Below are 22269 nucleotides of genomic sequence, written 5' to 3' on the forward strand. Positions count from 1 at the left end.
AGGCAGATCCTTAACCACTGTGCCACCAGGGAAGTCCCTATTTACTCCATTTTTAATCAGATTCTTTTATCCTCTCCAACCAGGAGACAGCTGGCTACATTTAAGGGTCGACACCCCTAGACCAATCTTTACAAACCTGAGAGTCAGTCTTGGACATCACTCCATATCTCACGCTTCATAACGAGCAAATGTCTAGTAGGTCCCTCCCTCTTCCCCAACTTCCTTCCTTCCCAATTGCTGGAGGGAAAACCTAAAATAAATTTAAATCATTTGTCAAGTCAATGGATATAATTTTAGTAAAAATATACAGACTACGTGCTGGTTTTCTCTTTCAAAGTTTATTGTCATTAAAAAAAAAAATAAAACCCTCTACTTGTTACATTCACCTCTCAGAACATTTAATGTACCAGTTAATGATGTTATTGTAAAAAAAGCCCACCAACTGCTTGCAATGGCTCTAAGTTATCATTATTATTTTTTGCCATGTTCTGGTATTATAGTGGTTTAAACTCTTTGGAAAAAAATGGTGCAACATTAAGTAGCAAGATTTCAAATTCCCAGATTAGAAACAATTTTTATATCAGGAGGAATTTTAGTAAAAAATCCAACGATAAAAGGAAATGTTAATAGAAAAACAAAAATACTGTAAAAAATAGGATTCCCCCCACCCAGCCCCAAGTTAGGTTAAAAAAAAAAAATGGAACCAATCCCACCCACCCCCCCATATTTCTCTTAGAAAAGTCACCCAGTCCTAAACGCAGGGTCTCACACACCAATACAAGTAGCCTGATTTGCAGACCAGCCTCTGGGATCTTACACTGGCCCCAGTCTGAAGGGTTTTTTTCAAAACTTAAGGTAAGTTAGGTAGTTAGACTTCCATAAATACTGGTATCCGAATGAATGAATGAAAACATCCTGACTTTGGTATGGCTACAGAAATCTGGAAACTGTTCAAGAGGACACTGGCTTAGAGAGGGAGTTGAGGGAAGCACACAACAACCCCCAAGTGGAGGTAAAATAAACATTAGGCCACACCCAAAGCAAACACTGTGTGTAATACCTGAGGCTGATGCCTTGAACGAAACACATGTAAAGGTTCTTGATCAGAATCACACACATACAGCTTCTTGAACAGAGTAACACACATACAGGTTCTTGATCAGATTAACACATGTATAGGTGCTTGATTGGAACTGTCTGGACCAAACTTTATGCAAGTTACCACTTGCAGGAAACAGTTTGAATTTGGTAATTTATCCAGTACCCTGGAGTCCAAGAAGAGACAAAGACGTTTTGGAAGAAGAACAGCCACCCGGGCTAAAAGCCAGGCCCCTCTTATTCTAGGAAGCTCAAAGTCTGTTTTTTCCTTCTCTCGTTCGATTTTGCCCATCACAAGAGCACCTCCATCTCCCAACAAGGGGGCTCTTCCACCCCAGGTCACCACAGGGCCCTGTCTGAGGGGAAGAACTGCTGATTTTTCATCCCTGGAGTGATTCAATAAAAAGCAAGTCTTCCGGGATCAGGAATATAATTTACGGTGCTGTGTCTCAAGTGTACTTTACGGTTTCCCTCATTTTCACTAGATCATGATTGTTAAAGGTTGTGAGGATACTGAGAAGGCAGCGGTGGGGCTGCGACCATGCCAAAGTGTGGCCTCAAACATCCTCAAATTTACTGAAAAGGGTAAAGTGCCCGGTCTTCAAATCACCAGTTACTTCATGAAAGCACAAAGGACCCACCAGACAAGGCAAGAAAACAAGGCAACTTGCTGCTGCATCCATGCAGAAAAGCAGTTATCGATACAATCCTTCCCCCAAAAAACAAACTTTGGTGCAGTGTTAGGAAGACAAGATAATCATTAAAAAAAAAAAAAAAAATTAAAAATTAAAATAAACCACCTTCGATGGCAACACACACTAAACATATCTAAATAAATTTCCATCACAGGGCACAAGGGGATAACAAAGAGCTCCCTGATATTATGGGAGGTAACACACACCACAGTGACAATTCGATCAAGAGAGAGCCTCTCTTACAGCAAAGGCCACCAAGAAGAAACAAAAGGTGAAGCCCCTGTTTACTGTCGATCCGGTTCACTATTGCAAATATCATAATCATGGGGGGCTGGGAGGCAGAGAAGAAACTCAGAACGCCCAGGCAATTTTGATAAACAGCATCATTTGTCCTGTTCCCTAAATGAGACTCCAACACCAGAAAAAAATGAGAGGAAAATTGGATTATAAATGAAAACTAAAATGTATCTGTACAAGTCTTTACTCTGAGTCAGTAGAGTTTGGCCTCTGTTGAAGCCAGGACTCTGGAGAAGGTGATTTACTTGTCATCACAGCTCTACAACTAGCTGTGGGGTGTGTACATCAAGAGACAACACGAAGACAATCACTTGAGACCAAGGGAATTACTTACAAAGATTTCCTAGGATGTATAAGGTCTACTGATTGCCCACAGAGATGCTAATACTTGCTCTAACCCCAAATACTTTAAACATCTTAAGGTGGCAACTAGAATATTAGAAACAAAACAAGAAAATCATCACCCAGTGAGTTATTTCTCTCATTATGGGAATGAGGGAAAGGGAGCAGGGCAGGCTGTTTCACCAGGATTCATTAGGGGGAGTGCAGGTTTAGTGGCAGCCAACGGCCTTCCTCGTCTGCAACCTGGGCCAGATCTCCTGGGAGCCCGGAAGTGCCGACAAGGTTCCATGGGTTCGGAATGGCCAGGCACAACACTGGCATCAGCAGCGAGAAGAGTGCGATGTGAGTTACCAGTGAGAGTCTACAGATCACTGATGACTCCACCAACCATCTCACCTCCCCACCGACCACAGACAACTCGGATCACCAGCCGGCGGCAGGTGCCACCTCATCTACTTGGGAGCAGGAGAGAGGAGGGAATTACAAACGAAAGCTTCTGAAAATGACCGCTTCTTGTTCCAGCCTGAGCTAGAACAAATGCGTTTGAATGAACCACTTGCTTTAAACAACATTTAAAATATGGAACCTTCAGCACTTTATGATATGAAACGCCCCCTTCCCTCAACCCCATTTACTGCAGTGCACGTTGTCTCCCGGGCGAATTTTTCTGTCTTTCAGCCGGTGGAATGGATGGCATACGTCAGATGTTACACAAGGCATTCATTTCTCTGAGAAGGCTTAGAGCCAGGAGAATTAATCTCCTTCTGCTAGGATCTCTGCCCCAAGCTTCTGGGGAAATGGTGAATTGGGCTTGACAAGGAAGGTAGCTACATGATCCACTAATCAGATTCAAAACATGAAAATGCACTGAGGAGGGTATCCCTTCCCGCTCCTCATGACAGCAAGACCTACAGATAATTAAGAGAGACGTCCCTTCAAACTCAAAGGAGGCTTCAAAAAAAAAAAAAAAAGACAAAGTATAAGCAAAAAACAAAGAAATCAGTAAAGCAAACTCCCAATTCTCCTGAAAGTAAAATAGTCTCATGGTGATGGATGACTGGAAGAAGTCGAGGCAGGGAAAGAATGACACAAAGGCGGGAAGTGCCTGGCCACAAGGGCGCCTTGCAGAATCCACCACAGTGTTCTCCATTTTCCAAGGCCAAGCAAGTAGCAAGTCCCAAGTTAAAAACTTTCTATTAAGAGCAAAACAAAACCAAAAACCATTCCAGAAAAGGGGTCAAGGGAAGAACAACACTGGAGAAAGTCAGGCCGCTGACCTCCGGCGGATCACGAAGAGCCCGCGCTGAAGCTGACCCAAGTAAATCCTCATCTTGGTGCTGTCGCTTGTCTTCCTCACCCAGATCTGCAGGGGAGATGGAAAAGGAACAGGATGAGAGAGGCTAATCCTGAGGGGCAAATCAGAACGTTTGCATGAATTAGGTGTAGCCAGACAGCTGGCAACCTCTTCCTGTCAACCCGTGAGGCATTCACAGGCCTTGACCTCTGGCCTCCTAAAGGCACATCTCCACTGCAGAGAGCAGGCATCACCCTTGAATTCATTTCTCCCAGCCATCTCTCTTACACCTTTGAGTAAGAAAATGGAAACCACGGTGTTCTTGAGTTCCATTTTTGCCTTCATCTTAAAGACTTTTTTTTTTTAGACTGCACCGTGTAGCAGGTGGGCTCTTCTCTTAGTTCCCCGATCAGGTATCAAACCTGTGTCCCCTGCACTGGGAGTGTGGAGTCTTAACCACTGGACCACCAGGGAAGTCCCCTTAAGGACTCTTTTTGATATGGTATGACTACAGCATTATCAACATTCAAGACACATATATTCATAAACTTACAATCAAATTAGAAAATACTTTCCTTGCCCCTAGGGACTTCCATAGTATAGCCTTTCAATTCTCTGGTTTCCTGGCAATTAAGGCTAATGGTCATAACAGCAAAAGATAGAAAAATTAACAACAAAAGAAATGCCCACGGGTGAGCGAAGGCCCAATGAGGATGCTGAGGAGGCCAAATTAGCTTAAGACAGTCCTTCCCTCCTGACCGCATCATTCTCCCACAGATGGGATCAGATGTCTGGCACTGTACAGGGCAGATGTATTCTTCCCTAGAACTGAAAATGAGCTCTTCCAGCATGGGGCCTGCCAGAACTGCCAAGTGCACCCAGTATGTGGCATCCCTGCAGCCAGGGAGGGCAAGGAGAGCTGCCACCTCGGTCACCTGACCCACTTGCGGGGGAGATTACTGGAGGCCAGACACTGTGCTGACCAAACTGACCAAGCTCCTTCATCTTCAGAACAATCCTATGGAGTAAGTACTGTTATCACCTCCATTTTACAGAAGAGCAAGGCTGAGTCCACTTGTCCAATGGGAATCCTGGCGCCTGACATCAAAGCCCCTTGCTCTTCTTACCTGGTTCCCCACTTTCTCACCCCTTCTCTCATCCGTGTTATTAACACGTGACCAGATGGAGACAAAAGCATAAATTTTTTAAAGATCTGCATCTCACCTATATATGCAAGTACAAGTTTACAGATACAGCTCCACCTTTGCCCATTCAGTTATCAGGTTTATAAAAAGCTTATTCAGGGCTTTCCTGGTGGCGCAGTGGTTGAGAGTCCGCCTGCCGATGCAGGAGAAACGGGTTCATGCCCCAGTCCGAGAAGATCCCACATGCCGCAGAGCGGCTGGGCCCGTGAGCCATGGTCGCTAAGCCTGCGCGTCTGGAGCCTGTGCTCCGCAACGGGAGAGGCCACAACAGTGAGAGGCCCGCGTACCGGGGAAAAAAAAAAAAAAAAAAGCTTATTCAGGGCTTCCCTGGTGGCACAGTGGTTAAGAATCTGCCTGCCAATACAGGGGACATAGGTTCGCTTCCTTGTCCGGGAAGATCCCACATGCCTCGGAGCAACGAAGCCCTTACACCACAACTACTGAAGGCTGCGCACCTAGAGCCCACGCTCCGCAACGAGAAGCCACTGCAATGCGAAGCCTGCGCACCACAACGAAGAGCAGCCCCGCTCACCACAACTAGAGAAAGCCCGCGCGCAGCAACGAAGACCCAACGCAGCCAAAAATAAATAAATAAATTTATTAAAAAAAAAAAAAAGCTTATTCAGAAAAAGAGAAAGCTATTCTCAGTTTCTATTTCCTTACTGGGATTATTTAACAACAAAGAGACTATAAAGTCAAATACACTTGTTTAAAAATAAAGACCTCACCTGAAGCTGAGCCTCTAAAGGACCTTGCAGAACCATTTTAAACTGAAAACTGACCCCAAGGAGGGCTGAATAGCTAGTCACCAACATGCTCAGACCCACGCACCGAATATGCTCAGAGTCAAGTTATGCAGAAGCCAAGTAGCTTCAGTGTTACTTAGGATTTCACCTGAAAAAATGAGCTGGAATACTTCCAAGAAGTGAGAAATGTTTTCCCCGCTGCAAGCCTCCGACGCACTGAGGCTTCTCCCCTCCAGGAGACATGTCTCAGTGTCACCGTTTCCTTGTCAGACTTCGCTAACTATTATGTCAAAGGGTGACAATCTTCAACAGAGAGAGAGAAAAAAATCTAACCTGCATTTGTTTTCCTGAAAAGTCCTGAGGTGTCACAGAGAATAACGCATGGGTTCTGAAATTAGGTTCAGGGACGAGGAGGCCACACACCCTCTGTGCAGCAGCCCACATGGCCAGGCACACGTGTTCCACTGTGAAACTGCAAAGCCTCCTGCCAGGGCAGCGGCTCTCTGAGATGCCCTGTTCCGACCTGGCTTAGGGTGACACACAGATTGCAAGCCCAGAGGAAAATGACATTGATTTATCTGGAAGGCTCTCCCTAACTTCTAAGTTAACAATCATTTTGCTAACTAGTTGTCACATTTGAGTTGTCACATTTTCAATTCAGGAAGCTGGGAGAATAGAATAGGCTTATGTTATTTCATAATCCAGCTTCATTAGACTTACTATGCTCTGGCACGAGTAAGTTACAGAGGGAAGACACATAAAAATCAATTTCTTTGCAGACATTTGTGGACTGATAAAAGATCAAGCCAAACAGGCTATTAACGTTTTAAACTGTTTTTTGACTACTAACAATACCAGTTACACACTGCTGACACCCTCCTAAAGAAGGGTCAGCCGGAGAACTCACAGGGTAGTCACATCATCCTTCAGCATGACCCTCAGAGCTGACTTTCAACCAGACTCCATCCTATAAAAGAGAATGGAGGAGACCAGTCCCTAAGGGTATGAGCCTGGTAGCTCATTGCTCAGAAGCACAACAGGACACGTCGGATTAGAGAGACAGCAGGTGAAGAGTAGTGTGTGGGTCAGATCAGGCCAGCACCCATTTACCGAACACTTACTGTGTGCCAGACCCTGTGTCAGGTGCCTTGTTAGATCCTCAGAGCATGAAACAAATCTGAGTGCACATGAAAGCTCGAGAGAAATAAGAGCAAAGACAGAGTATGCTCCAATGGCAAGTCCCATCCTCAGCAGATGGCTGTCTCAAAAAGCAGCAGGATTTGAATGCACAGACATCACACCAACTTGCCTTGTGTTCTTTCCTGCAGTCTATCTCAGTGGTGCCCAACTCAATTACTCTGCAGGGAGTTCACAAAACCACAAGGCTTACACAAACCCGCATAAACTGTAGTCATGCAAGGTAAGGAATTTTTAAGGGTGATTTTGCCTATGTGCAATTTCAGCCTGAAAGTGCTGACTTTAGAATCTAACCCACATACAACACTGTGATTCCACCGTACTTTCTTGGTGGCACTCACATTGCAGGTCTGTCCCATTTTGCTTTCCTAAAGGGTGACAGAGGTTCAGTCTTACCTCATTGGCTCCGACAGAGCTGATCACACAACTCAATTTCTGGTTGTCCTTTGACTCCAGATAGATGGCCTGGCTCTTGTGGTACCTGCCGGAAAAAAGACACACATTTATTTTTTTAACCACTTTATTGAGGTATGACTGACATGTGAGAAGTAGTATGTATTTAATGTATACAACTCAATGAGTTTCGGGATAAGTACATACCTGTGAAACCATCACCATCAAGGCCATAAACATAATCCACCTCCTCTCAAAGTTTTCTCCCACCCTCTATTATAACTACTGTTTTGTGGCTTTTTTTTCCTTTTGTGGTAAGAATATTTACTATAAGGTTTACCCTCTTAACAAATTTTAAGTGTACAGTATTGTTAAGGGCCCAAATTTAGAAAAGGAATAAAGAAAAGGCCACAAAGGAGGGAAGAAAAAAAAAACACAACAAAAAATATAATTAAAGGAATCTTAATTTATAGTTGAGGAACAGCCTGGATTTCAGGTTTAATTTACAGGCTTCCACCCTTGGATTAGATCAGATGACCTCCTAATCTCCTTCTAAGTCTAAAAATTACATTCTTGGTTCCACTGCAGAGTGGAAAAGGGGGCCAAGGAAAAGGCTGGAAAACTCTGTATTTTAGTTTTTTATTTGAACTATATGACCCAGTTCAAAAAGTAAATTATAATTTTTTAAGTAAAACCTCTGTCCCCACTTTCTGCCTCCACCCCAAAACACTGAGGAGGGTTGGGTGGACAAAATGAACAGGTGGGCTTGAACAGACTGTCCCGTTATATATTTTCTATTTGTCCAAGTAAGTCATCAACAAGAAGGCAAGCCAAATTCAGTCCTTACTTTGATCACTCATTCAGCAAATACTCATTCACCACTTGTTGTGTACCACTGACCACCCTGGAGGGTGGAGTGGACAGTGAAGAAGGCCAAAAGGTCCCTGCCGTCAGGAGCTTCAAATACAGTGGCAGTGACAAATATGAAATAATCACACCTGGCAAGTACTAACTAGGTGAAGTTCTGATTGTTAGACTTGCACCAAAGGGTATCTAATTTGGCCTGGTCAGTCGGGAGAGCAGCTCTGAATGAAGTAGATAAGACAGACTCCCCCCTTTCAGTCCCTGCATCTATTCTGTAGTGTAGGACCACCCTCACCTTCTTCTACAAGTTCAGGGACAAGGCAGAGGATGAAAAATGAGGAAGCCAGGGCCAAAGCCCAGATGAGTCAGTAACAGGTGCCACAGGAGGAAGGAGCAGCTACTGGGTGACAGGAGTTGGAAACATCAGCTGAGCTGCTGCTGGCAGCCCTGGCCTAGGCCAGCCCAGTTCAGTCAAGATAACCTTTGGTTCATTCTGGCTGCAAAGAGTTGGCTTAACAGACCCACTAACTCATATAACTTCCACCAAAACACATCTCCCAGCAAAGCACTGCATCTAACCATTATTTCTGTGGGGGAAGAAGACAGACTCTGTTTTGCTGGTACAGTGAAATAATCCACTGCTAAGATATCACAGTAAAGGATGTACTTCACTCCCACAATGGGCTTTTTCCAGTCAAGGTTCTAAGCATTCTTTAACCTGCTACTTAGGAGCGGAAAACTCAAGTTTCCAAGTCAATTTACTTCCTGAGAACACCGTTAAAAGAAATCAAATCATAAATTCAATTAGAACAGCGAGATTGGTTTAGACCCAGCTTGAAAGCTGCTTTTGGCCAGGGATTAGTTGGTAAACTGGGTCAGAGGACCTCCATTATGCTAAATATGTAATATTACAAGGTCTGAATTAACAAAGTGCATGAAGAAAGGTTCAATTAGTTCACAGAAAACTCAAACTTGAGTTTCCCTCCCACATCTAAGCCAACCAACCTATGTAAATGGTAACGTCTTGAGTAATGGTTAGAATAAAAACAGAAGGGGAGGGCTTCCCTGGTGGCGCAGTGGTTGAGAATCTGCCTGCCAATGCAGGGGACATGGGTTGGAGTCCTGGTTTGGGAAGATCCCACATGCCGTGGAGCAACTAGGCCCGTGAGCCGCAACTACTGAGCCTGCGTGTCTGAAGCCTGTGCTCCGCAACGAGAGAGGCCACGACAGTGAGAGGCCCGTGCACCACGATGAAGAGTGGCCCCCGCTTGCCACAACTAGAGAGAGCCCTTGCACAGAAACGAACACCCAACACAGCCAAAAATTAAAATAAATACATTAAAAGAAGGCTCAACATTTAAAAAAAAAAAACAGAAGGGGAGAACATTCACAGTTATTCTATGGGGGTTGTGAGTTATTAGAGAGATAAAAACACAAAACAACATGCAACTAGCCTCAAGTCATCCTGATACTACTTTCTAAATAAAGAAAGGTCATGGGTGTGGTGTAGGAGTATATTACTAGTGTGGAAATGTGGTCAATATACTGCTCAGTCAAGAAAAAAACTACGTCCATTATGTCCCTGTGTGCGTAATACAACATAATACGTGTTACATGTGTATCATATACACACATACATAAAAATTAGTAAATTTATATTAAAATCTCTATTAAGTGTGTATTAAAATTTCATAAAAATATAAAGTTTTATAAAAATATAAAATAATGATATTCTTTTTATTGCATAGCCTTCTTCTTTCCAGAATAAACAGGTATTACTTGTAATCAAAAAGTAAATAGTACTTTCTTGTAAGTCATGGTACTGAAAAACACCGAAGTGGCCAAAGGGCAGGAAGAAAACTTAATGTCACAAATTAACGTCTTAGTGTCTGTTAAAGACAACTCTGGGAGACGAGCCGGACAACTCTCCTGAGACGTGCTGCATTTTCCCTCAGATGCGCTCAGCACCCAAACCCCAACCCATCCGACTGGCTTTAAAGTAAACCTCAGGAGTAAACCACGCAATGTAACCTACTACCCCTGGGAAGCGGTCTGGGACCGGCACAGCTGGCCACCTCCCAAATCCGCCTGCTCTGGGACCGCCGGATGGTGGTGGCCTGAATGCCCAGCAGTGCTCCATGTGCTCCCTGGGCTCCACAGGAGAGCTCGCCAGTGTGTTTCCCAAACCAGCTGATTCCCAGGTCCCCGTGAAGCAGAGGCCCTGGGACCTCCAGCGGTTGTCAGGCACCACACAATGGTCTTGGGGAACCATTATCCCTGGATATCAAATCTAGTAAATTACCCAAATTCCCTGGGAAAAAAAAAATAAGTCCTCAGAAATTAAAGTGCTCATGCTGGGGCAGCGGTTTCAAGATGAAACCAAAAAGTATATGACAACCGTAACATACAAATTTACTTGCCGATTTCTAAACACTAATTAAAAGGAGGGGGGGATTCAGAATATGTTTAGACACAAAAAAATGTTAAAAATACAAAAATAAAGTTAAATTAGTAAAAATGTACATTATCACTTTTTTTTTTTTGCCAATTAACCTGTTTTACAAGCTACAACTCATCTCTACTGAAAAAAATACTTTAAATAGCCTCAGAGAACAAGCCCCAAATGTCAAATTGACTTTATTACTAATGGAAATCCTGACCTGGGAATCCCTACAGTTAAGTTCTTAAAGCTCTGCCTCTACTGTTAAACCTGACAAAATAGAACCACCGCTACTATTATGGAAAAAAGCAATTTCTTTAGAAGGTGGGTCAAAAAGTGGGGCAGGGAAGGGGTAGAATTAATTTAATTTTGTATCCTACTGTACTGATATTAATGTGTCATTTCCCCAAAAAAACCCATGAATACCATGTTACAACTACAGGACTTAAAGGAATCCTGATTCTAGCTGTAAAGAGTCACTGTTCTGAGTTAATAACCTCTCGTGTCAGGCAAAGGCCGGAGGGTTAAATCCACCCATGCAAGTGGGTGACTTCACTGAATTCACTTCAGCAGTGCTGGATTTAAAGTGAGGAAAGAAAAAACAGTCCACCGGCACCATCAGTGAGTTACTTTAAAATCTCAGCTACTTTCGCAGTACTTTCTAAGAAAGGTTATAAGGTTCAAATCAAAATGTGAGGAAAACTTACAGGATATAAAATGTCTTAAAAGCAGTATAAGACCCAGGAAAAGGGAAGATGCTTATCTTTCCAAAAGAAATGTAGCTTGATGAGCGTTCAGGCCAAGATGGGAAGCCCGAACCACGCTCATTTTGCTGGTCATTAAAACTGAATGAAACATGTTTTACCAGAAATACTGTTTCACCAAAATACTCCACATCACTGGAAAGAGCAGAAAGTGATTCAGCCGACCTCTCAGCCACAGGCCACAACTGCTGGAAAAGAAGGAAGAATGAAAGCCTCCAAACTGACAAGGACACAAAAGCCAAACATCAGGAGCCTGGTGAGCCGCGAGAGGCCGGTCCTGTAGAGGACTCCTGGCAAACACCTTCCAGATGCAGGGGGCGGGGTGGGGGGGGGACCTGCCTTTCAGCAGATGAGTCATGAACCTGATCTCCAAGGCCAAAGATGGCAAACACACAGAACACAGAAAACAACAGTCTCAATATTTAACAAGAGAGTAAGCAACTTGAAAGTCACTATAAATAGTAAAATGCTCCGAGACACTTGACAGATTTCTGCTGCCACTGGGAGAAAGACAGTGATTGTGACATTCCTTCAAAATGCTTAGGTGATCTACCACACCCCACCTGACCACTGTCTACATTATGAAACACCAGTCACCGTGGGTCCTTTCTTTAGAAAAACAAGAATTTTATTTTACTGCATTTTCATCCTCAAGACATGTCTCACAAAGTCTAAGGATTAAGCCTTAGAAGGAGGAAGATCAGAAGCAACGCAATGACAAAACGAACATCATTTGAAATATCACATGGCTTTAAGGCTCACAGATCCGTAAAAATGCTAGCGATAAATCTTATCATTTTTGAAGATGGTTCTTATGTGTGGGCTTGATCTTTAAAGGTTATTTGGTTTTCATTATTAGAAACATTTTTCATTTTATTTTGCCCCTCAGGGTGTTGAGCTGTCAGGGCCTGCCACCTAGTGGTGCTGTGTTCTGATAAGCTATGTTAGGACACAACATAACTGGCCTCTTAGAAAAACAGTCGTCAAATGACAGGGGCAGAAGTCACTAAGATCAGGGTTACAGGCGGCGGAGTCAAGATGGCGGACGAGGAGGATGCAGAATTCGCGTCTCCTCACAACTAGAGCACCTACCAGGCACCGGTGGGGAACCACAGACACCTAAGCGGACAGGAAGAACCCCCAGGGGCTGGGTAGGACGTGGGGCATGGGGGGAGTGAAGGGGGAGGAGAAGTGGAGGCAGGACAGGACTGGTGCCCCTGAAGGGTGGCTGGGGGAGGGGAAGGGATCCCTCGCCCCAAGGGGGAAATTGGGGGAACACTGGGAGGGCAAAGGATCAAAAGGGAGTGTGGGGGCTTCCCTGGTGGCGCAGTGGTTGAGAGTCTACCTGTCGATGCAGGGGACATGGGTTCGTGCCCCAGTCCGGGAAGATCCCACATGCTGTGGAGCGGCTGGGCCCGTGAGCCATGGCCGCTGAGCCTGCAGGTCCGGAGCCTGTGCTCCGCAATGGGAGAGGCAACAACAGTGAGAGGCCCGCATAACACACACACACACACAAAAAAGGGAGTGTGGCCAGGTTCCCCTTGCCCACTTGGGCCCCCAGGAACCTGCTGAGATCCCGGGCCTGATCCTCTGCCCACTGAGGCGGCCTCCAGCCACGCGGGTCCTGAAGGAGTGGGAGGGAGGGAAGGGGGAACAAAAGTAAAGGCCAGACCTCTGGGACCAGCACCCCTGAGGGGCGGCTGGGGGAGGGGAGGAGTTCCTACACCCAGCGGGACCCATCCACGGTTAGGGGTCCAGTGACGAGGGAGACCCTGGGGAAGATGGTGGGGGAGGCCAGCGCTTTCCCTGTCTGCTTAGGCACAAGGGAACCCAGCAGGCAGGGTCCTAATCCCCTGCCCTCGGGGCGTCCCTCTTGCCTCACAGAGCCCAAGCCCCTCCCCACACCCCCATCCAGGGCCCCACCCCTACACTGGGGGACCCCCTCCAACGCCCTGGGCCTAAACGCCACCCACACAGCCTCCCGCAGGGCACTACCTCCAAACTCAGAACTCCACTCTCCAGAGGCCCTCCTTTCCACGTGCAGCCTCTCCCCTTGCGCAGGTCCTAAGCAGAGTCCCCCCACGCTTGACCATTGCCCTGCCTAGGCCCCGCCCCACGACCACAGTCACCCGCCCACCGGCCTAGGTCCCGCCCCACCCTAAAGCCCACTCCTGCCCAAGTTCCACCCCTGCCCAAACTCCACCCCCCTAGGCAAGACTTTTTTTTTTTTTCTGTTTTCCTCTTTTAGATTGGGGTTCTCTTTTACCTTGTTAATTCACTGTTGTTGATTCTTTTATATTTTTATTTTTCTTAATAAAGTTTTTATTTTTCGAATTTTATTTTATTTTTTATACTTTGTTATTGTTCTCTCCTTTTGGCTTGTCCCCCCCCAACCTTTTTGTTTCTTTTCCCTGCTGTGGTTTTATTTTACCTTGTTGCAGTTGCTTCAATTAAAGTTTTGGTTTTTTTTGCGGTACGCGGGCCTCTCACTGTTGTGGCCTCTCCCGTTGCGGAGCACAGGCTCCGGACACGCAGGCTCAGCGGCCATGGCTCATGGGCCCAGCCGCTCCGCGGCATGTGGGATCTTCCCGGACCGGGGCACGAACCCGTGTCCCCTGCATCGGCAGGCAGACTCTCAACACTGCGCCACCAGGGAAGCCCCAATTAAAGTTTTATTTTTCCTACTATATTTTTTTATCTAATTTTATTTTGTTTTTTATTCTTTTTTATTTTTATTTTTTGCAGTACGCGGGCCTCTCACTGTTGGGCCTCTCCTGTTGCGGAGCACAGGCTCCAGACGCGCAAGCTCAGCAGCCATGGCTCAAGGGCCTAGTCGCTCCGCAGCATGTGGGATCTTCCCGGACCGGGGCATGAACCCCTGTCCCCTGCATCGACAGGCAGACTCTCAACCACTGAGCCACCAGGGAAGCCCTGTTTCTTATTCTTTGATATTGTACTGCTCCTCTTTTTTCTTTCTTTCTTTTTTAAACAATGCCACAAAGTTTGTGAGATCTTGGTTCCCAGGCTGGAGGTCAGGCCCAGGCTCCTGTGGTGGGGGCTCCGAGTCCAAACCGCTAGACTAAAAGACAACCTCAGACCCCTGGGAATATTAACTGGAGTGAGGCCTCCCAGAGGTGCTCATCTCAGCGCCAAGAACCAGCTCTATCCAACTGCCTGTAAACTCTAGTGCTGGACGTCTCAGGCCAGACAACCAGTAAGATAGGAATACAGAACCACCATCAAAAAGAGGAAAAAAACAAAAAGAAACGACAGAAAAATATGTTACAGATGAAGTAGCAAGGTAAAAACCTACAATACTAAATAAATGAAGACAAAATAGGCAGCCTGCCTGAAAAAGAATTCAGAGTAATGATAGTAAAGACGATCCAAAATCTCGGAAACAGAATGGAGAAAATACAAGAAACATTTAACAAGGATCTAGAAGAACTAAAGAGCAAACAAACAGTGATGAACAACGCATTTACTGGCATTAAAAATACTCTAGAAGGAATCAGTAGCAGAATAACTGAGGCAGAAGAACGGGTAAGTGACCTGGAAGATAAAATGGTGGAAATAACTGCCAGGGAGCAGAATAAAGAAAAAAGAATGAAAGGAATTGAGGACAGTCTCAGAGACCTCTGGGGCAACATTAAATGCACCAACAATTGAATTATAGGAGTCCCAGAAGAAGAAGAGAAAAAGAAAGAGACTGAGAAAATAATTGAAGAGATTATAGTTGAAAACTTCCCTAACATGGGAAGGGATACAATCAATCAAGTCCAGGAAGCACAGAGAGTACCATACAGGATAAAACCAAAGAGAAACATGCCAAGACACATATTAATGAAACTATCAAAAGTTAAATACAAATAAAAAAATATTAAAAGCAGCAAGGGAGGGCTTCCCTGGTGGCGCAGCGGTTGAGAGTCCGCCTGCCGATGCAGGGGACACGGGTTCGTGCCCCGGTCTGGGAAGATTCCACATGCCGCTGAGTGGCTGGGCCCATGAGCCATGGCCGCTGAGCCTGCGCGTCCGGAGTCTGTGCTCCACAACGGGAGAGGCCACAACAGTGAGAGGTCTGCGAACCCATCCCCCCCCCCCAAAAAAAAAAAGCAGCAAGGGAAAAGCAACAAATAACATACAAAGGAATCCCCATAAGGTTAACAGCTGATCTTTCAGCAGAAACTCTGCAAGCCAGAAGGGAGTGGCAGGACATATTTAAAGTGATGAAGGAGAAAAACCTACAACCAAGATTACGCTACCCAGCAAGGATCTCATTCAAATTTGATGGAGAAATTAAAATCTTTATTTTAAGAGATAAGAGAATTCAGCACCACCAAACCAGCTTTACAACAAATGCTAAAGGAACTCTCTAGGCAGGAAACACAAGAGAAGGAAAAGACCTGCAATAACAAACCCAAAACAATTAAGAAAATGGGAATAGGAACATACATATCGATAATTACCTTAAATGTAAATGGATTAAATACTCCAACCAAAACACACAGGCTTGCTGAATGGATACAGAAACAAGACCCCTAAATATGCTATCTACAAGAGACCCACTTCAGACCTAGGGGCACATACAGACTGAAAGTGAGGGGATGGAAAAAGATATTCCATGCAAAAGGAAATCAAAAGAAAGCTGGAGTAGCAATTCTCATATCAGACAAAATAGACTTTAAAATAAAGACTATTACAAGAGACAAAGAAGGACACTCCACAATGATCAAGGGATTAATCCAAGAAGATATAACAATTGTAAATATTTATGCACCCAAAATAGGAGCACCTCAATACATAAGGCAAATGCTAATAGCCATAAAAGGGGAAATCGACAGTAACACAATCATAGTAGGGGACTTTAACACCTCACTTTCACAAACAGACAGATCACCCAAAATGAAAATAAATAAGAAACTACAACCTTTAAATGATATATTAAACAAGATGAATTGAATTGATATTTATAGGACATTCCATCCAAATAAATAGAATACACTTTCTTCTCCAGCACTCATGGAACATTCTCCAGAATAGGCCATATCTTGGGTCACAAATCAAGCCTTGGTAAATTTAAGAAAATTGAAATCGTGTCAAGTATCTTTTCTGACCACTATGCTATGAGACTAGATATCAATTACCGGAAAAAGCTGTAAAAAATACAAACACATGGAGGCTAAACAATACGCTACTAAATAACCAAGAAATCACTGAAGAAATCAAAGAGGAAATCAAAACTTACCTAGAAACAAATGACAATGAAAACAACACAACCCAAAACCCATGGGATGCAGCAAAAGCAATTGTAAGAGGTAAGTTTATAGCAATACAATCCTACGTCAAGAAACATGCAAAATCTCAAACAACTTAACCTTACACTTAAAGCAATTAGAGAAAGAAGAACAAAAAACCCAAAGTTAGCAGAAGGAAAGAAATCATAAGGATCAGATCATAAGTAAGTGAAAAAGAAATGAAGGACAATAGCAAAGATCAATAAAACTAAAAGCTGGTTCTTTGAGAAGACCAACAAAATTGATAAACCATTAGCCAGACTCATCAAGAAAAACAAGGAGAAGACTCAAATCAACAGAATTAGAAATGAAAAAGGAGAAGGAACTGACACTGCAGAAATACAAAGGATCATGAGAGATTACTACAAGCAACTCCATGCCAATAAAATGGAAAACCTGCTAGAAAAAATAGGACAAATTCTTAGAAAAGCATAAGCTTCCGAGACTGAACCAGGAAGAAACAGAAAATATGAACAGACCAATCACAAGCACTGAAATTGAAACTATGATTAAAAATCTTCCAACAAACAAAAGCTCAGGACCAGATGGCTTCACAGGAGAATTCTGTTAAACATTTAGAGAAGAGCTAACACCTATCCTTCTCAAACTCTTCCAAAATACAGCAGAGGGAGGAACACTCCCAAACTCATTCTACGAGGCCATCATCACCCTGGAACCAAAACGAGACAAAGATGTCACAAAGAAAGAAACCTACAGGCCAATATCACTGATGAACATCAATGCAAAAATCCTCAACAAGGGCTTCCCTGGTGGCGCAGTGGTTGAGAGTCTGCCTGCCGATGCAGGGGACACGGGTTCATGCCCCGGTCCAGGAAGATCCCACATGCCGCAGAGCGGCTAGGCCCATGAGCCATGGCCACTGAGCCTGCGCGTCTGGAGGCTGTGCTCCGCAATGGGAGAGGCCACAACAGTGAGAGGCCCGCGTACCGCAAAAAAAAAAAAAAAAAAACCCTCAACAAAGTACTAGCAAACAGAATCCAACAGCACATTAAAAGGATCATACGCCATGATCAAGTGGGGTTTATCCCAGGAATGCAAGGATTCTTAAATATACGCAAATCAATCAATGTGATACACCATACGTATATTTATATTCTTAAATATACGCAAATCAATCAATGTGATACTAACAAACTGAAGGATAAAAACCACATAATCATCTCAATAGATGCAGAAAAATCTGTTGACAAAATTCAACACCCATTTATGATAAAAACTCTCCAGAAAGTAGGCAAAGAGGGAACCTACCTCAACATAATAAAGCCCATATATGACAAACCCACAGCCAATATCATTCTCAATGGTGACAAACTGAAACCATTTCCTCTAAGATCAGGAACAAGACAAGGTTGTCCACTTTCACCACTATCATTCAACATAGTTTTGGAAGTTTTAGCCACAGCAGAGACGAAAAAGAAATAAAAGGAATCCAAATTGGAAAAGTAGAAGTAAAACTGTCACTGTTTGCAGATGACATGATACTACACATAGAGAATCCTAAAGATACACAGAAATTTCTTGCATTCCTAAACACTAATGATGAAGAATCTGAAAGAGAAATTAAGGAAACACTCCCATTTACTACTGCAACAAAAAGAATAAAATACCTAGGAATAAACCCACCTAAGGAGACAAAAGACCTGTATGCAGAAAACTATAAGACACTGATGAAAGAAATTAAAGATGATACAAACAGCTGGAGAGATATACCATGTTCTTGGATTGGAAAAATCAACATTGTGAAAATGACTACTACCCAGAGCAATCTACAGTTTCAATGCAATCCCTATCAAACTACCAATGGCATTTTTCACAGAACTAGAACAAAACATTTCACCATTTGTATGGAAACACAAAAGACCCTGAATAGCCAAAGCAATCTTGAGAACGAAAAACGGAGCTGGAGGAATCAGACTCCCTGACTTCAGACTATACTACAAAGCTACAGTCATCAAGACAGTATGGTACTGGCACAAAAACAGAAATATAGATCAATGGAACAGGATAGAAAGCCCAGAGATAAACCCATGCACATATGATCACCTCATCTTTGATAAAGGAGGCAAGAGTATACAATGGAGGAAAGACAGCCTCTTCAATAAGTGGTGCCGGGAAAACTGGACAGCTACATGTAAAAGAATGAAATTAGAGCACTCCCTAACACCATACACAAAAATAAACTCAAAATGGATTAAAGACCTAAATTTAAGGCCAGACACTATCAAACTCTTAGAGGAAAACATAGGCAGAACACTCTATGACATAAATCACAGCAAAATCCTTTTTAATCCACCTCCTAGAGAAATGGAAATAAAAACAAACAAATGGGACCTAATAAAACTCAAAAGCTTTTGCACAGCAAAGGAAACCATAAACAAGACGAAAAGATAACCCTTAGAATGGGAGAAAATATTTACAAACAAAGCAACTGACAAAGGATTAATCTCCAAAATACACAAGCAGCTCATGAAGCTCAATATCAAAAAAACAAACAACCCAAGCCAAAAATGGGCAGAAGACCTAAATAGACATTTCTCCAAAGAAGATATACAGATTGCCAACAAACACATGAAAAGATGCTCAACATCACTAACCATTAGAAAAATGCAAATCCAAACTACAATGAGGTATCACCTCACACTAGTCAGAATGGCCATCATCAAAAAATCTACAAACAATAAATGCTGGAGAGGGTGTGGAGAAAAGGGAACCCTCTTGCACTGTTGGTGGGAATGTAAATTGATACAGCCACTATGGAGAACAGTATGGAGGCTCCTTAAAAAACTACAAATAGAACTACCATACGACCCAGCAATCCCACTACTGGGCATATACCTTGAGAAAACCATAATTCAAAAAGAGTCATGTACCACAATGTTCACTGCAGCTCTATTTACAGTAGCCAGGACATGGAAGCAACCTAAGTGTCCATCGAAAGATCAAACAATAAAGAAGATTTGGCACATATATACAATGGAATATCACTCAGCCATAAAAAGAAACGAAATTGAGTTATTGGTAGTGAGGTGGATGGACCTAGAGTCTGTCATACAGAATGAAGTAAGTCAGAAAGAGAAAAACAAATACCATATGCTAACACATATATATGGAATCTAAAAAAAAAAAAAGGTTCGGATGAACCTAGGAGCAGGACAGGAATAAAGGCACAGACATAGAGAATGGACTTTAGGACATGGGGAGGGGGAAGGGTAAGCTGGGACGAAGTGAGAAAGTAGCACTGACATATATACACTACCAAATGTAAAATAAATAGCTAGTGGGAAGCAGATGCATAGCACAGGGAGATCAGCTCGGTGCTTTGCAACCACCTAGAGGAGTGGGATAAGGAGGGTGGGAGGGAGACACAACAGGGACGCGATATCGGGATATATGTATGCATATAGCTGATTCACTTTGTTATACAGCAGAAACTGACACAACATTGTAAAGCAATTATACTCCAATAAAAATGTTAAAGAAAAAAGATCCGGTTTACAGACAGAGCCAGCCTTCATCTTCCAATGTGTTATTAACTCACTGCAGCCTCAGAGGTGGAACTGATTTATTTTAGGCATCACGAGGTCTCTAAGCTTCTTTCCCAACTTCAGAAATACAATATTATAAGGTTATCAACTAACACAGTGTTGGGGTTTTTTAAGAAAGTTCAAAACATTCAAAATAACCACAACTTTAATTTTGGAATTTTGGGTTAAATAAATATATTGAAACTCAAAAAAATCATATAACCATTATAAATGACAATTACAGAGATCATACAATAACCCAGAAAAACATATAAACAAGTGGAAAGGCAGTACGCAATTATGTGTCTGCCATGACTTAACCTGAGTGAGACTATGCCTGCATGTGGGCAATGAATAAAAGGAAGAAATTCGAATTTAAAGAAAAGGTGGCAGTGTCCCGGTGACTTAACACCTAGGAGAACGCCTAGTCACAGAGCAAACAGTAAATATTTGTTGAAAGAGTAAATGCATGAGTATTTGTTTTTCACATTGTTTTGCCATTTTCTTCCCAATGAAAACGCTGGTGGTCTGAAGGTTTCAAACCGTCTTCAATCTAAACTAGTAACGTTTTAGGATACACCTCCCCTGATTATTTTTCCTGGAACACTCGTGCTGCAGGATGTTGCATGCAAAAGGGTACCTCAGTCAAATAAACAACACCTAATAATATCTCAGAAATTCACAGTGTACATTAGCATATCAGAGGACCCAGAGTGCTACAATGATGAAACCCGTTGGTCTTAGCTAACATGGCCATTCCCCCAAACTCATCTGACCACAAAATCCTTTCTTCCACAGAACTCCTATTAATTTTAGCACACAGGGGTGCAGTTAAGAGGGGGCAGAGGGGGACATAAGCCCTGATGCCAGTCTACAGGGGCACCACAAGTTCTAGTATGGTGAGAGCAGCATGGAGAGAGAAGGGGGGCCACTACCAGAAGAGCACGTTTTGGGGAAGCACTGCCTTCAGAGAGCTAAAAAGCCGTATGGATCCAAGACTCCTGACAACTTCTAAATGCTCCTCTACCTTTAGTTAAGCAGCAGCCACGCTCTGAAATAACAACTATAGACAGCCCCAGCCCTATTTCCAAATGGTTCTTTTGAGATTCTAACGAGTAATCTGTGTTTACCAAGAACATACCATCTTTTATCATAGTACAGTTTGCCATCTTCTATCCGAGCTTCAAACCTCTGGGCTGGAGACTCTGCAGGTGTGGCGGGCAAGTGTTCGGGAGAGGATGGGGATGCTGGAGGAACCAAAGAGATATTTCAATGACTAAGTGTGGCATGAGCATGCGAGTCCACCAGCTAACATGCTTTCACTGAAATGCTATTAAAACGGGGGAAACAATCATGATCAAGTCCTTACAGTTGTAATAAATGGGAATTCAACAAAATTCTTGTACATCACATCTAACTGAATCCTTAAAGCAACTCTGTGAGGAAGGCAAGGCAAAGAGAAACCTCACCACACAGAAGGGAAACTGAAACCTAAGGCTCGGACAGGCTAAGGGGTTTGCCCAAGGTGACTCAGAGTAGGACTGTGGCAACACTGACCATCAGAAGCTCCAATGGCAAGAACTAGAAAAATCTCTTTAAATTTATAAAAATGGAATCATTTCTAGAAATATTTATTACAAAGCAGGGCAGGTTACTGGGCATGTATGAAATCAAGCTAACACACTGCTGATAACTGCAGTGGGTTCAAATCATCTAAATTCACACACTCACAAAACCCCCTCCCCACCAGGCCTTCAGAAACTCAGGACGTCTCTGTGGACCATGGCAGCTCTCAGAAGGTAATTATCTAGAGCGAGAAGAATCTTGTTTTCTTTCACAAGACTTGGCTGGTAGAGGGATGTGTAAGTAATCGCAGCGCTTAAAACCAAAAAAAAAAAAAAAAGGCTTGTCAGTTCAGAATTCTATTCTGCAGCCTAGCAACGACCCTTAAGTGCTGCGCTAAACAGAAGCACCCCGAACAGTGGGTGGGTCTCCTCTGTAAGCTGGGACTGGGAGCAGCCCGAGAGGCCGTTACCAGAAGCAGCTGCGAAAAGCCACTGGGTAAGCGTGCCTCGTACTGAACTCCACAAAGCAA

At 43.5% G+C, this 22269-nt stretch overlaps 1 protein-coding gene across 1 annotated transcript in view; it reads right to left on the reverse strand.

Moving 5' to 3' along the window:
- Window positions 1–345: 345 nt before the first annotated feature.
- SUDS3 (SDS3 homolog, SIN3A corepressor complex component) overlaps window positions 346–22269 on the reverse strand; it is a 42803-nt gene continuing 20879 nt past the window's right edge. The window contains exons 10-12 of the mRNA XM_082668452.1: window positions 21316–21421; window positions 7271–7355; window positions 346–3795 (exon numbers count right to left, since the gene is read on the reverse strand). Coding sequence (XP_082524578.1) covers window positions 3697–3795; window positions 7271–7355; window positions 21316–21421 — 290 coding nt within the window. The 3' untranslated portion in view covers window positions 346–3696. The remainder of the gene's footprint in view (window positions 3796–7270; window positions 7356–21315; window positions 21422–22269) is intronic.

Source organism: Grampus griseus (assembly GCF_964374135.1).
Source record: "Grampus griseus genome assembly, chromosome: 12".
In the NCBI taxonomy this organism is placed as follows: Eukaryota; Metazoa; Chordata; class Mammalia; order Artiodactyla; family Delphinidae; genus Grampus; species Grampus griseus.